The following is a 16161-nucleotide window of genomic DNA, read 5'->3' on the forward strand; positions in this document are numbered from 1 at the left end:
TATGGAAATCTATTAAACAGTCAAGCACCCTTGGAAACAGCAGAGGCGCCCTGTGGTCCTGTTTTGGGATTTTTGCCTCCCATAAAGAGGGGTGATCCAGGAGACCCTACAGATATCCTCAGGCTGTGAATTAACCTGCAGTTATGCAAGTGTCAAACCTTGAAGCAGTGCTTGACTCTTCTCTCTTTTGACCCCCAGCCTTCAGTCATTTCCTGGGACCTATACTAATTCAGGTCTGAAGTTTTGCCATAATCTTTTCATTTGTCTTCCTGCTCCCTGGCTTCTCTACAATTTATCTGGTCAGATTTATCTTCCTCAAGTAGTGCTCTGATCAAATAACTCTCTTGCTCTGGTAGTTTTCCATCAGGATTTGGAGATTAGTGGATCCTTCAGGTGCTGCAAGCCCCCCAGAGCTTTTGGGGTTAGAGAGGGGGCTGTGAATGTGGGGAGGCTGAGAAGAGAGGGCTCTTGCCTTCCACCCCTAACCCCCACATCCATACCCTCTGGCTCTGTTTTTACCTGGTTGGATGTTAAACTTCCATGAAAAAAATATTAATTAAATAAGGGGTTCTGTTGTTAAAAACAATAGATTTGACAACTGCTGGATTTAACAATTGCTAAGACTCCCTTCAAAACCGATTATTTTTAAGTTCAAGTTCCAGAGTGTGCAGCCTGATAGCTAAGAAGCTTCGCTCTCTGCCCACTCCCAGCCTCACTAAGTTGTCAGCACAGCTCCTGCTTCTCACCCTCAAACAGGCCATTCATTTTCATCCCTTCAGGCCTGTAATCATACATGTTACGCCCACCATTCAAGACACCCCTCTTCCCAGCTCAAGCTCCTTTGTACATTCTTCTCAGGTCCTCTGTCTTTGAGGATGTCCCATATCAGCTAACCTGAAAGCTATTTCTCCTTTACCCAGGGACATGCTTCTCATAAATGGCCTCATAGGGAAATTCTGTGTCTGCATGTTTTTATCTCACTAATTATGCTGGTAAGCTATCCTTAAAGACTTAGTAACTGCTGTCTTTATATCCCTGGTGGTTCTCAGCACAGTTTCTCCAATGTCATAGGCACTCAGGAAGTATTTGTTGAATATCAAGATGACTAATTCTTTACTGTTGGGACAATGCTAGGAAGCCCGTGGCAAATGGCCTTGGAGAAAAGCGAAGGCTATCTTTTGATGTTTGTTTCTGGCCCATATTTTTGGAGACACTCAGCTTCACATCCTCACCACAGGCCATGGATTTCAGACCAAAACTAAATTGCACTTGAAATTCTGAATTCCTTTTTACTTAGTCACATACAATAAAAGCGGAGGGCAGTCTCTTGCAGTTGACATTTGGATAACTACAACTAGTGAGGGAAGGATATCTGACTTTTCCTTAGAAACAATGGGAGTGCCCAAATTGCTGGATTTTCCAGGATCAATCCATAGAATAGGAACTGCAGTGAAAGAATGGCAAGTGCAATATATAGTTCCTTTCCCCCCCGCAAAAAAAAGTCCCAATTAGCATATGACCTCGAGTGGATATGCTTAGCACAGAGGTAGATCAGAAGTCCTTTCCAGGCCAGATAATAAGTAGATTTTTTTTTAACCTTCAAAGAGAGACTCAAATGACATTAAAATGGTTAAAACACATGTACATATCAGATTGCTTACATTAAAAGTTTTTTTTTTCTTTTTACTAGCTATATCCATGCTAATTTTTTACAAAGGAAGAGGGTGGGGAGGGAACTAAGATGTATGGATCACCTTGGTCTGAGGTACTTTATGGAAGTTACCTAACTTAATGGTCCTGACAGTGCCATAGGCGGAAAAGGCTGGGGTTTAAAGAGTCCAGGTAAACAGGTTGGTCCAGTTGTTCAGGTGACTAGTAAGTGAGGGAGCTGGATTTCAGCCTGGGCCTCAGTCCACAGTCTGGCCTCCTTCCCCTGTTTCCTCCCAGATGAAGCCCATGCAGTAACTTTCTTGCCATACCTCCAGGCAAGCGCCGCTTCTCCTTCTTTGGAACTTTCTGGTACCCATAATTAGCAATTTATTATATAAAATTATCCAGAGGACATGTCTGCCTTTGCTGATGCTAACATTTCCTGCCATGGTAAACCACAGAGACACCCCCCTCAAATAATCCCTATTGGCAGGAAAATAGATGTAGTCTCCAACTTATATACAAATCCAAGCTTAGTTGGTAAGTTGGCTGTTTGGAATCAGTAAGTCTAACCAATAGAAAATTCCATATGTTAGATAGTGGTCTGCAGTGTTTCCTTATATATCTCTTCTAAGCACGCAATTCTGTTACCTTTTGTCAGCACATCCTGAGACTCTCAGCCCTCCTCAGCCCCAGTGCCCACTGTGTTCTGTAAGCTCTGGCAGGAGTATTTTATTTCTTGTTCTGTGATCATTTGTTGGCACACTATGATCCTTTGTGTAGGGTTGTCTTTTCATAGTAGTGTGTCTGTCACATCAACTTCCAAGAGTCCTAAAGATGTCCTGTACCTAGTTTAGGCCTCACTGCCCCTAACTCTGGGCTGGACACAACGATGCTAGTGATTGGATAGGAGAGGCCTGTTGATAGGCTAGGACAGTGGTCGGCAAACTCATTAGTCAACAGAGCCAAATATCAACAGCACAATGATTGAAATTTCTTTTGAGAGCCGAAAACCGACTTCTGTGCATAGGCCACGAAGTTTCAATCGCACTGTACGTGTGCGCCCGCACGTGGTATTTTGTGGAAGAGCCACACTTAAGGGGCCAAAGAGCCACATGTGGCTCGCGAGCCGCAGTTTGCGGACCACTAGGCTAAGAGGACCTGCAAACTCCTATTTATAATATATTTGTTCTGCTATGATGTGGCTTCTGGGTCCTGAGAGGGAGGGGGGAAAGAAGGAAATTCCTGTTCCTTTCCTGCTAGATGTCTTGGCCAGGACAGGTTTAAAATAGCTGATGGTGTCTGCAGTTCCCCCTACCTCCCTTTATCTCCTTCAAATCCTGACATTCTTCTCCCTCAGTTTCCGTGAGTCTTCATATTATCCGAAATCCACCCCTGACCCTCCATGCAAAGTGATCTGGCACCAGAATGGTTTTCTCCCCACTTACTATGGCATTGCTACCTGATGACATAGGAAACTTCAGGCTGGTGTGCCCAGGGCTCAGTTCCTCCAAATAGTGCCTGGTTTTCACACATTTTCTCTTCTTTTACCTTTTAGCCCATAGGTTTTCTTTAAAATGTTGAGTTGTATAAATGTGTGCATTTTTAACAAAGGCTCTTCTTCTGGGGAAAAAAAAAAAAGCAAAATGATTATTGCATGTGCAGGTGCCATTTGTAAATCAAGGACTGTGGTAACCGAAACGTGGCTGATAATTTTTTCAACATTCACCATTTTGATCAAGAGTTTCAGACTCATTGATTTAACACATAAGAGAGCCAGCGGAGCAGTAACATAGTTAATTTGCAAAATAATAGACATTAGTTAATTTGCAAAACAATAGACATTAGCCCATTATGAGTTAATTAGTTAATAGTTAATTTGCAAAACAATAGACATTAGCCCATTATGAGTTAATTAGTTAATAGTTAATTTGCAAAACAATAGACATTAGCCCATTATGAGTTCGCTGTCCCCAGCTTTTCTCTGAAAGATAGCCCATGCTGAAAATTATGTAGACAAATTTTGGTCAAGTGTTTACACTCGGTTTGGACCACTAAAGTCATTGGAACCTGGGATATAAGCCAGTTTTTAACATCTCTTTCCATTCTTAACAGCCTTTGGTTTCTGATCTTCAAATATTTACTAATCCCTGAATATACAAAGTACTAGTGGCTTTAAGGCATTGCTAACTAGACTGTAATAAGTCCAATCTCTCCACTTCTTCAGGAGGAGGTGCCACCCTTGGCTTCACAGAACATGCCTTGTCTGCACCCTTCTCCCACCCTCTACCCTGGACCAGCCTGGAATAACACTTGTCCTGCCCCTTTGCTGAGAATATTAGTCTGACAGAGGTGCAGGAACTGGGATCACAAAACATTCCCGGAAAGCACATTCATTCTTGCTAGTGGTTTTAAGTCCTTTTCAGAAATGATCTTGCATCCTTTAAAGTGGACCCATAGTTTTACGGTTTGTCTAGGCTTGTTGTAGCCTTTATCACTTGATGTTAACAGTGTAACTGCTTCTAAGTTAGCCTGGTTTTTAAAATTTATTTCACTTTATTCATTTACTAGAGGCCTGGTGCACAGGATTTTTGCCCTGGTGGGGGGCGTGGCCTGCGGGGATTGGCCCGCTGTGTGAGCGCCGCTCATCCTGGTCACCCGAGTGGCTGTGGACCTGCCCTCTGAGCGCCTGCTCCCTGGTCCGGCATCTTTCATGCTGGAGCACTCGCCTCTCCAGGGGACCTGGTGGGGGCTGGGCCCAGGGACAATAGCACTGAGAGACAGTGGAGTAGGCCTCAGTCCTGTGGTGGCCACAACCTGCCTCCTAGCCTCTGGGGTCAGCTCTGTGAGCCCAGCTGCGGCACTGCAAGGCCTGCAGGCATCTGGAGGAGGTGTCAGGGAGCAAGGAGGAGGAACCTGGGGTGAGGAGGCAACAATCGCAGCCCGGGTTCCTGCCTGTTGGCCCGGGGTTCACAGTGGGAGCAGCAGCTCATCCCTGTCAGCCAAGCGGTGCTCCCACTGTGGGAGCGCACTGACCACCAGGGGGCAGCTCTTGTGTTGAGTGTCTGCCTCCTGGTGGTCAGTGCGCGTCATAGCAACTGGTCGACCGGTCATTCTGGTCGTTTCACTGTTCGGTCACTGGGCTTTTATTATATAGGATTGCAATCATCAAGATTTGAAGGTTTTGCATTCCTAAGAATGATGTAGGTGAAAACCATGCTAGGTATAACCCTCTTTGGGCAAACTTCATGTTTAATATTTAGTCTTATAGGAAACATAGAAACAGATTTTTTTACTGTTAAAAAATTCCACTCTTCAGAAAAGGATTTGCCACTTATATTCTTTTAAATGACAGGCATATGTAAAATATTATTTACATTTCAGAACATTATTTTGTATTATCTGTTCAGAGATGTAGTTTACTTGAAGAGAAGCATACCATTAACGTATGCCAGGTAGACCAAGGTGTTCAGTTGGCTCCTTCTTGGTAGCCCAGAGTTGCACTTCGGTGTGTCAGTGTTGTCATGACAGTTAGACATGATGTCACCCAGTAAAAGTGATCTATAGAAAGAAATATGTCTTCCCATGTTGCTTTGGGATGATACCTTCTGCCAAAAATAAATAAATAAATAAATGCTTCCAGAACCATTGTCTCCTATAGGACCAAGCACTTGGAATCGCCTGCATTCTGAACTTGTAAATATTTCGTGCCTTATAAAATTCGTTAGGGCCCCAGGACAAAAGGAAATCTTGATTAGCAAGCATTGGATCTGTCTGCAAAATGGCTCATTCCTTAAAAAAAAAAAAAAAAAAAAATCTCACGAGTCTGACTCATAGTTTCAGACTGCAAAATGAGAAAGATCTTTTAGAAATGCAGACTACGGTGCAGACTTAATGTTGTTTTAAAATAGATTTATATCAATATTTGCCTAAAGGGGCTCGAATGAAATCGTTTGAAACCAAGGACAACACAGTCTCCCTTCAGTAGAGAGACCTGTCTTTATAATAATTAACTGTCACCACCGTGGTTTTCTTAGTCTCTCTTTTCCTGTGGCACATATGGTTGTAATCATTCGTTCCCACCTTGGGACTGGAATGTGGGCCTTGGGCCAAGTGCACCAGCTCGCAGGGGCACAAGGTGTGAGCCGAAGACGGGGTTTCTGTCGGAGTATTGTTTCTGAGCGGGGCTCGCAGCTTCCCTTCCAGGGGGCAGGAGTGTCCGTTCCTGCTGCCGGAGCCCAAGTGGGAAACGCAGAAGTGGCGGGCAGCAGAGTGTTGTAACCAGTTTGATCTCAGTGATGTGTGTGTGTGTTTCTTTCTTCTCTCAGACGTTCGCCCAGGATACTGTTACACGGCTCTGGCAAACGGGCGCTGTTCTAACCAGATGCCACAGTCCATAACCAAAATGCAGTGCTGCTGTGACATCGGTCGATGCTGGTCTCCGGGGATCACCCTCGCCCCTGAGATGTGTCCCATCAGAGCAACTGGTAAGAGCCCTCCCAGTTCACTGCAGGGTGTCCCGACTTGGCCCCCACAGGTCTGGTGGCAATGTGCATGATGCAGATTTCATGGAAACCCAGGTAAGTAAGATTCCCAAAAATAAGAGATGACATTCAGGAAAATTTCCCCAGGTCATGGACTGGGAAAATAGAGAGGCCTATATCAATAACACTGCTTCCAGGTACTGCTTCTTACGTAGCTTGCTTATGACCACGGAACAGCACCCTTTTCTGGAAGTACTTGCTCCCTCTTATTCGCATCTATTTCTTTTGGCCTCCGGCAGCCCTCCAAAGCTCCGAATAAAACGCAACTCTCTCAGAGCCTTTCAGGGGAGCTATTCTGGGTACACATTTCCTCCTTCCCTAACATCTGACACTTTCCTTTTCCTACTTGCCAAGTTCTGTTGACTTTTTTTTTTTTTTTAACAATATCTCTTTCATCTGTCATATTTATTTCCACGTAATGTTCATTTTCCCGCGTCTGGGCTATTGCGGTAGCTTCCTAGCTGATCTCCGTGAACTCCACAGCTGCCACATACATTTCCCAAAGCATAACTCATCTGAAGTTCAGTTAAAAAAATTATGTCTGGTGTGGGGGGGAATGTAGAGAAAGATGTCCAGAAAAATTTTCCCAGGACGAAGTCAGGCCATGTATACTGGTCTAAGTCACTTTATTTCTTGAAAATAAGATTTTAGTACTTACTTAGCCTTATATTTAGTCCCCAAATCTGCTCCCTGTTCATCTTTTAACTCCTGTGCTTTGTAGTAGCTTTCTTTTCTTTTTTAATATATATTTTTATTGATTTCAGAGAGGAAGGAAGAGGGAGAAGTAGAAATATCAGTGATGAGAGAGAATCATTGACGGGCTGCCTCCTGCATGGTCTACACTGGGGATTGAGCCCACAACCAGGGCATGTACCCTGACTGGGAATCGAATCGTGACCTCCTGGTTCATGGCCTAACCACTGAACCATGCTGGCCAGGCTAGCTTTATTTTCTAGTTAAATAATGTGATCCAGTGTTCCTCGAACCCAGTCACAGTATTTCTAAACTCAAATGTTCTTTTCTCTTAACACTTCTCCCCAGTTCAGGTCCTTCTTCCTTCTTCCTCACCCCTGCCACCCTGCTCATTATCTACCTCTTGTCTGTTAAGGATTGGCTCAAAGGTGACCTGGTCCATATACTCTCCCTGGACAACGAGCTGGAATTGCTGCTTTGTCCTCAGTGCTCCAGGCTTGTGCTCCTGCTGCGGCACCCATCCCCCCAGCTCTGCCTGTGCCTGTGTGTGTCCATGCATTGTGTTTTCACTAGTTGATAAATCTCATTAGGAGGTCTCCTGCATCATTATGGCCACATCTTCCTTATGCTTTTTTTTTTTAACACTTCCACAGTACTTAGCAAAATCTTGCTTCTAGGAGGCAACCAGTAGAATGAACAATTTATTAAGTGACATCTTTCCCAATAGTTCTAAGTTATAACTGGGGTTATATCTCCTTCTCAACTTGACTCCTGAAAAGTGTGTTTAAATCAGGGACATTTGGGAGAGAAAAGGAAGGTGAGGGTGGATAATGCAGAGTTAATGAAATACTTCAGAGTATGCTACTCACAGAATGCGAATTGCCCATTATCGGGGGTTATAGAATTGCTCACAGATGTTGCTATAAAATTTCTGTTTATTGCTGAGAATTATATGTGTGAGTTAAAGAAGCAATAAAATCTTTCAATATATTTTAACATATACCAAGTCATATATTTTGTTTGATTTGCTTACGGTCTCTGGCCTAAAAATATAACCCAACCTCCTTCGTTCACTAGGGAGACCATTTAGTAGGTCACTGTTTAGACACACGTGACTTCCTACTATGACTTGGGTACCAGGAAAACTGCTTTTTAAATACATATGTGAACTTAAGAATCAGCAGCATCGATGCGGATTTCTTCATGTGTTGAAGCTTGAGTAGAGGAGAGAGAAAATTGGAGCAGGTTTAGGTGCCTGAAGACCTACTTTGGGACACATAGGGCAGAAGGCCTGGTTCCTTCGGGTCCTAGGTGTACCAGGAAAGATGCACAGGCCGAGATAGGCCCAGGGCAAAGCAGGCTGATAGAGAAAACACATTTGGAATAGGTGTGTGTTTGCTCAAATGTTCCACAGAGCTTGGGCCTCTTACAGAGAGTGATGATATAGGAAGGAATATTTTAGATAGGTCAGTTTTTAACTCATCAGAAAATAAAATCTGTATCATCTCTGGGTTAAATGGGGATAGGAAAGGTGGACATCAACTGAACAAAATTCGCCCCTGGTTGCTGATCCTGCCTTTACATGCAGAATCAGCAACCAGGGGCGAATTTTGTTCAGTTGATGTCCACCTTTCCTGAAGAAAGTACAGGACCCAGTCTGATATACTCTCCTGGAGAGGACATGATGAATTTAATGGCATGCTTAAAGTAATATATCAACCTAATTAGCAGAAATTATGATAAGCTAATGAACTTCTTTTATACAAATGCTGAAAGACTGAAAAAGAAAGAAAGAAAGAAAGAAAGGCTGCTGGATGCTTGGAAGCAAAAGAGTCTTTTAATATAATTAGCATTCCGTTAAATCCAGCACATTAACAAGTTCCTCTTATGTGCATTTTAAGACACGATTTAAGGGCTAGGCTGAGAGTGGGAGGTTGAACTATGAATGTATCTCAGTAAGACATTTTACTGTGTCTTAGAAGAAGCCAGACTTTAGTCCACAAGGAAATAAAAATATTGGCCTAATTTCTATCAATGGATTAAACTAATATAGAAAGTAACTATGGGAGAATCTCTGTGTGACAGTGATAATACAATTATCAATATTCTGGCAAGAGAGTAAAAACACATTAAAAATTGCATGGTTAGCTTTCTCATAGAAGGTTATTATGACCAAATATGGCTATTTGTGGGAAACATGAAACTGATTAGTTGAGTGAACACATCTCTGGAAACCTGGGTACTGTTTAAAAACCCTGTTTGGAAGCCCAGGGGGTAAGAAAGTGTCACAGATCTAAAGACGATTTCTTCTAATAAAGACATGGCATTATGGGAAATAGGAATCAGCCTGCATCAGGGTGTACTGGTCCGGAGGGTCATTAGGCAGCATTAGCAGCAGACCTCCACCCCCTGGCCCCGTGGGCCCCTCCTTCACCATCACTTTGCTGTCTTTCACAAGTAGGTGTTCCTCGGGGCTTCTGTCCCCGCACTCCCTTCTTTGTTTCCCACACCGTCCTTGGATGAGCTCATCCATCTCTATGGCTTTAGATATCACCCACCCACTGATGACTCCAAAACTTATGTCCAGCCTGACTTCTCTTTAGGCTTCAAACTCTCTTAGACAAATGCTGTGTGACATCTGCACTGGGATGTCTGATATCTCAAAACTCGTCTGTTCAGATGGAACATAGAGCTTCCACCCACCAAACCCACCCCACCGCACTTTCCCCATCCCAGGAACCGGAGCCTGCAGCTACCCAACTGCACAACCAGGAAATTAGAAGTCGTTCTCAATTTCCTCTTCCCCCCACTCTGACATTTACTCCTGCACCAAGCACTATCCGTTTTTCTCTAAAATGTGCTTCAAATGTATCTACTTCTGTCCGATTCCGTCACTGCCACCTTTGTTCAGTCACCATTGTCGTGCCCCGGGTTCTGCAGCAGCCTTGGCTCCCTCCAGTACATCTTCCACGTTAGCAAGAATGATCCGAAAATGTTCATCTGCTCATCTTCACCCTGCTGAAGACCTCCAGTGGCTTTCCATTGCGCATGAAATAAAATCTGGGCTTTTCAGGGTATTCTTTAGAGTCCTTTGGGATCCACAGGTGGGACTAGATGGAGAAAGTGGCCTTTCTTCTCCTTTGAAGTGAATTGTGATATAAGTGAAAGACTTCCTGGGTTTGGGAGAGGCATTGGTACACCCCCTGGGGAGTTTGTTTTGGGTTTTGGATTATTGTGCCAGTATGGCTGCTGTTGTAGGTATTCTGAATGGGAATGAAGTCAGTCGGCTTTTTCCCTTTTCTTCATTTGACCTATGCGGTTTGAAGATCAGTGCTATTCAAAGATTTCTTTGAAAAGTAAGGATGATTTCCATGGACCTATGACAGATGCTACAGCTTAGCTGTTGTGTTCTGTTGTGTTTTTCCAGAGGATTACAACAAGCTGTGCTCTGTCCCTATGGTGATTCCCGAGAGACCAGGATATCCTCCTCCACCCATTGGCCCCATTCCTCCGGTTCACCCTGTTCCTCCTGTCTTTCCTCCGGGACCTGCCATTCCGGGCCCTCGACCACCAGTGGACTATCCGTATCCATCTCGGGAACCACCAAGTAAGAATTCAGAAGTGATCTAGCAATTTTTCTTGCATAAGTCAGCTTAACTTCTTTGTGGTTATGCTGCTTTAGTCATTAAATAATTTTACCAAATCTTGGATTAAATTTGAGTTTATATAGTGTTGTATAAAACTTTCCCAATTTACTTGGTTCTTAGATAAAAATGGGAGGTTTCATATTCTCCAGAGATTAATGTCCTTTTATGTTATAGATGTTTTCAGTCAGCTGTGGGAAAGATTTGGGAGAGATTTAAAGCTGATTTACAGGATGAATTAATAGAGGAGGTGTAAAATTATCATGGGTTATATGTCATACACAGCAGTTTTGCAAGTAAATGCCAATAACTCAAGACTCCAACCTGGAATCTTGAGATTGGGGTGGAAAAATGGGTGGGGAGGAGTGGACAGAGAAGCAGATAATACCTGGCCAGGTGTGCCACAGTGCACACGCTATCTCTGTGAGCAGGATGGAAGTATGCTTTATTGAAACCAGATGACCTTTGCCCAAAGTGTCTCCTTTTATGATCCAGCTTCTTGCCCATTATTGCCAGATTAAGTGCTGATGAAAGATGCCCTAGTTATAAAGCATTTTAATGGGATTTAATATGATTCCTTTAGGGGTGCTGCCAGTCAACGTCACTGATTACTGCCAGTTGTTTCGTTACCTCTGTCAAAACGGACGCTGCATTCCAACTCCTGGGAGCTACCGGTGTGAGTGCAACAAAGGATTCCAGCTGGACCTTCGTGGGGAGTGCATCGGTATGTAATAGATCGTTAGGTTGGTAGCAAGAGGTTACTGCGGTGTTCTGTTCCTTGACTATACAGGTTTTCTATTCTGCTGTAACAAGTCACCTCAAAGTTAGTGGCATCACAGTTAGTGGCATTGCAGCTGGCAACACAAATGTATTATCTTATAGTTCTGTAGGTTAGAAGTCCAGCACAGTCTCAATGGGCCTTTAGCAAGGTGTTAGTGCTGTGCTCCCCTTGGAGGCTCTCAGGAAAATTCATTTCTTTGCCTTTCCCAGTTTCTGGAGTCTGTATTCCTTGTCTGAGGGCTCCTCCCTCTATCATCGAAGCCAACAGTGTTACATCCTCAGATCAGTCTCTAACTCTCTGGTTCCCTCTTCCAAGCCCCTCTTCCATTCAAGGACATTCGTGATCACCATGGGGGATCTGTGTGATCCAGGAGACCCTTCCCAGCTCAGATCTGCTGATTAGCAGCATTAATTTTACCTGCAACTTTCATTCCCCTTTGTCATGTAGCATATGTACAGGTTCTGGGGATTAGGACATGAACATATTTGGGGGGGCATTATTCTGCCTAACACAGTGACTTTTAACTTTTATTGTAAAACTAGAAGCCCAGTGCATGAAAATTCATGCACTGGAGTGTGAGGGAGCGGTCCCTCAGCCTGGCCTGCCCCCTCTCTCAGTTCGGGAGCCCTCAGGGGCAGAAGGCAACCTGGCAATCAGGGGAAGGCGATGTCCCATCACACCTCTGCTACTGCCACTGCCAGCAGTGCAAGCCTCGGCTGGCCCTGCTTACCTGAGCCTCAGGTGGCCCTGGGTGGCTGGGCAGCCTCCATCTGAGGCTTGCCTGTGCCTCGGGCCAGCCCTTGGCAGCTGGGAGGCTGAGGGAACTGGGGGACTCCAGAGGCAGGTGCTTGGCAAGGCCGGGCCCAGCCTTGCCATGTGCCTGCCACCCCGGCAGGGCTAAGGGGACTGGGCACCGCCATCTTTGAGGGAGTGGCAGTCAATTAGCATATTCCCTCCTTATTGGCTGTGGGCACTGCCATCTTTGAGGGTGGGGCAGTCAATTAGCATATTCCCTCCTTATTGGCTGTGGGCACTACCATCTTTGAGGGTGGGGCAGTCAATTAGCATATCCCCTCCTTATTGGCTATGGGCACTGCCATATTTGAGGGCAGGACAGTCAATTAGCATATTCTCTCCTTATTGGCTGGGCACTGCCATCTTTGCGACAGCATGAGGGTCAATTAGCATATTCCCTCTTTATTCGCTAGGATACATTCAAATCTTTGCTGGTAACTCCAGCTTAACTCATTTTACTAAAATTGCATGAGCATTAAAAGTATCTCAAGGTTATAAAATCTTTTCACATTTTACTAATTTAAATGGACAACTTACCAACTCTCTCTAGTTAGTCATTAAAAACTGAAGAGAGAAACTTTAAATGGTTGACAAGACCTTTAAGCTAGTGAAGGGAGGAAATGTCCCACAGGGACCTTATATGGATAAGAAAACCCAGTTGCCATCTAATGTTTAAAAATAAATAAATTCTTCCCTTAGTTCTGTTTCAAATTCCAATTCTGAAATTATGAATCAGGCAAAAATCATCGTTCTTGGTTTCTTGTACTATGGAGTTTCCTGGCGATATGAAAGCCCCTCTAGCAGCCTATTGGAAAGTCATTCAACCCTAGAGGTCACCCAGAGTTGGGCAGAAGAAGGAACATCCAGCTCAGTGCTGGGGAGTGTGAGGTCAGACCTGTATCTGCCACAAGAAGCATGAGACCTTGGCCAAGTAGTTTATCTTCTGTAAGCCTTAGCTTCCTCGCCTTTACAATAGAGAAATGTAAACCAGTTTACCTCTAAATCTACTGATAGTTCGCTATGACTGTAAAACTAGTGGGAGCCTGTCTGGGGACATGGTAGAGGTGGTGGAGGGCTCTATGATGGGTGAGAATGGCCCTTTAGAGGACATCGGGGTCATGTTTTGTTCTAATGTTCCCAGTGGAGTTCAGCAGGAGATGCTTAGATGCCTTTACACCTTCTTTTTATTGAAAAATCAGGCTTCAAGAGATACTCAGAATCCTATCCAGAAGCCGCTTCTGAAGTGTTAGTCTGTTTGGTTCTTTTGGGCCAGACTCAGGGAAGATAAAATGTTTATTAGCTTGGAGTGTTGAGTTGCTATGTGTTCAGCATTTTTCTCTGAAAAATGACACAAGAAAAGAATACACTTTAACTGCCGCACCAGTCTTCAAGTGGCTGGTGACACGGCGCACTGCAGTGGGAAGAAAAGAGGTCCTTTCACTGTGCTCTTTATTTCTTAAAATGGAAAGTGTTTTAACGTAAAAAGGAAACCAATAAAATGGTCTGGAGTTATGAGTTATTGCTATCAAATTTCTTACTAAAATATACTGTGTTTTTCAGATGTGGATGAATGTGAGAAAAACCCGTGTGCGGGTGGAGAGTGCATTAATAACCAGGGCTCCTACACCTGCCAGTGCCGCACCGGCTACCAGAGCACGCTCACCCGGACGGAGTGCCGAGGTACGTCCTTGCTGGGATGGGGGGCGTGTGTGCTCAGTGAGGGATTCGCTTTGAAGGAGTTCAGTGGAGTTTAACTAACCTTTACCAGTAATGGCTCACATGGTCACACTGATTTTCGCACTTCACTCCAGATAGTGTTACTTCAAAGGACATTGTCATAAAGTCTGGCAAACATTCAAATTATTTTAAAAGAAGCTTCTGTACCTGCAGACATGTCCTGTTTTTCACTACTTTTTATCTGAGATTTAGGGAATGGGGGTGTCTTTTGTTGACACAGAAACTGAGGAAAGTTTCAGGTGGAATTGGATGCAATTAATTTATTAATAGCAAGATCTAAAGCAGGGCTGGGGAACGTCGGCCTGTTGGCTGTATGAGGCCCGAGAAATCATTTGGTCTGGCCCAGCCAAGGCATTCGGGGTGAGTTAATTAAATGTTTGACCAAATATGGCAGGCTAATTTTTAAGGTGATAATTTTGTATGGCCTGAGAATGATGTTATAAATATCCAAATGGCCCTTGGCAGAGAAAGGGTTCCCCACCCCTGGTCTAAAGGCTAAGGAAGTAGCCTGTAAGTTCTTTGCTGCTTCTTAGTGTGGTCAGCAGCTGCATCACCTGTTTGCTGGGTGGACGTGCAGAATCTCAGGTCCCACCCAGATCTGCCGAGGAAGAATCACATTTAAATTCAACATGATCCTCAGGGATCCACATGCACATTCAAGTTTTCGAAGCACTGTTATCAATGTTTCCTCATGAAAATTTCCCCTCAGGTTTGCTTCTTCATTAACATAGTAAGTCACCCAAAATGCCCTTTATTGGCTGACTGTGATGTACCAAGGGCTACTTCCCACCCTCAGAGAACTCCTGTATCTATATCTTTATAAATTTGGCACAGAATGAGCTGAGCTGTATCACTGATCCAGTAAAGCCGGATCAAAACAAGAAAACTCCCTGTTAAAATTAAATACAAGGAAAGATGGGAGGTTTGTATGACTTAAAAATTTGTAAGCCATTAATAAGAGTTAATTTTATTGCCTCTGTTAGCAAAAGCTATGAGTTGAAGACATACAGAAGTTATAAGTGTTTGTTTTTATCAGTGACTGATTTCAAAATCTTTGTATTTAGTTCTGACTTGGAGATTGCTTGCCAGCGGTATATTTTAGTTCACTCCTTTGGCAATTGGCAGTTTTGAGCAGAAAAGAACTTCAGTCTGCTGATATTTCTATTAATAGCATACTTACTGAATTATAAATGTGGATAGTTTGATTATCTGATTTTAGAACCTTCTTAATATTAAAACCATTGTTTAAAATAATTGGCATGTACAAACAGTGTACTAGGCATTTTTGCAATAGTAGAAAATAAACGGAAAGCAATGTGTCAGAAGTCTGCACTATTAAATAAATGACTCAAAGACACTATCGAGAGCACTCAGGTAGGGCACAGCCAGCAGTGGAGATGAATGTTGTTGTCATTCATGTGAGAATTGATTTATTTGAGACTGAGGATTTCCTAAAAGCCCCCAGCACTGTCTTCGTTAAGAGCTAGTGCTAATAAGCTTATCATAAACATAGAAAATTGATAACATGCTCACATTTTTGGGTAGATACTTGCCACAGATGGTCAGAAAAGCACTTCATTGAGAAATACATGATGGGCTGAATAGAGTCAGAAGAGACAGACTTTGAATGGCAAGCTTTTCATTCATCTTGTAGAGCAGCAGGGAGCCTGGAGCGTTCAGAAATTAGTAAGGAGAAAAATCGCTGAACTCTTTATCCTATCCTCAAGAATATGTGGGTTTTCCTATTTTTTTTGGAGTGTGGAGCAACTCAGATTTTAGCAAGGATTAAGAAATAAATGAGAGAGAAAAAGATCGGAGGTTGTTGGCACAAAGATCAGACAGAAGAAAAGCCCAGACGGCCTCAGCTAGTCCAAGGACTCGTGTGGAAACCACTGCTGGGTCTGCCCAGAAAGAAAGTGCGCCTGAGGGTCAACCACAAGACACCATGCAGACGCAGGGGAGACAGCCGGAACCACCCATGTGCCATGAGTGCACATTCTTGTCCTCCGGAGGGTGTTGAGGGCACTTATAATCAGGCACATGTGGTCTCGGCTCCCATAGGTAGGTCTGCTCCCATCCGGTTCTACACAGATCCTTGGTCTCGGCCTTCTGGGGAATAAGCCCTGGCAAAGGTTGTGTGCTGTGTAGACAAGGCGGTTTGTGTTCATCCTCTTTGATGCTCCCCCAGGTATCTAGCCTAGAAACAGAGAGGAGCAGATAATCCAGGACACTGTCTTGTCCAATTCGGGTTTATTATCAATCTTTAAATGAGAGATCAGATGTAAGTTTACTCCAGTTATTGTCATCTTTAACACTT

General features: G+C 43.8%; 1 protein-coding gene across 1 annotated transcript in view; it reads left to right on the forward strand.

Moving 5' to 3' along the window:
• FBN1 (fibrillin 1) overlaps positions 1-16161 on the forward strand; it is a 233037-nt gene that overhangs the window by 115727 nt on the left and 101149 nt on the right. The window contains exons 9-12 of the mRNA XM_028147684.2: positions 5979-6137; positions 10315-10494; positions 11115-11255; positions 13668-13787. Of these exons, the coding sequence (XP_028003485.1) occupies positions 5979-6137; positions 10315-10494; positions 11115-11255; positions 13668-13787 (600 nt within the window). The remainder of the gene's footprint in view (positions 1-5978; positions 6138-10314; positions 10495-11114; positions 11256-13667; positions 13788-16161) is intronic.

Source organism: Eptesicus fuscus, chromosome 5 (assembly GCF_027574615.1).
Source record: "Eptesicus fuscus isolate TK198812 chromosome 5, DD_ASM_mEF_20220401, whole genome shotgun sequence".
NCBI lineage: Eukaryota > Metazoa > Chordata > Mammalia > Chiroptera > Vespertilionidae > Eptesicus > Eptesicus fuscus.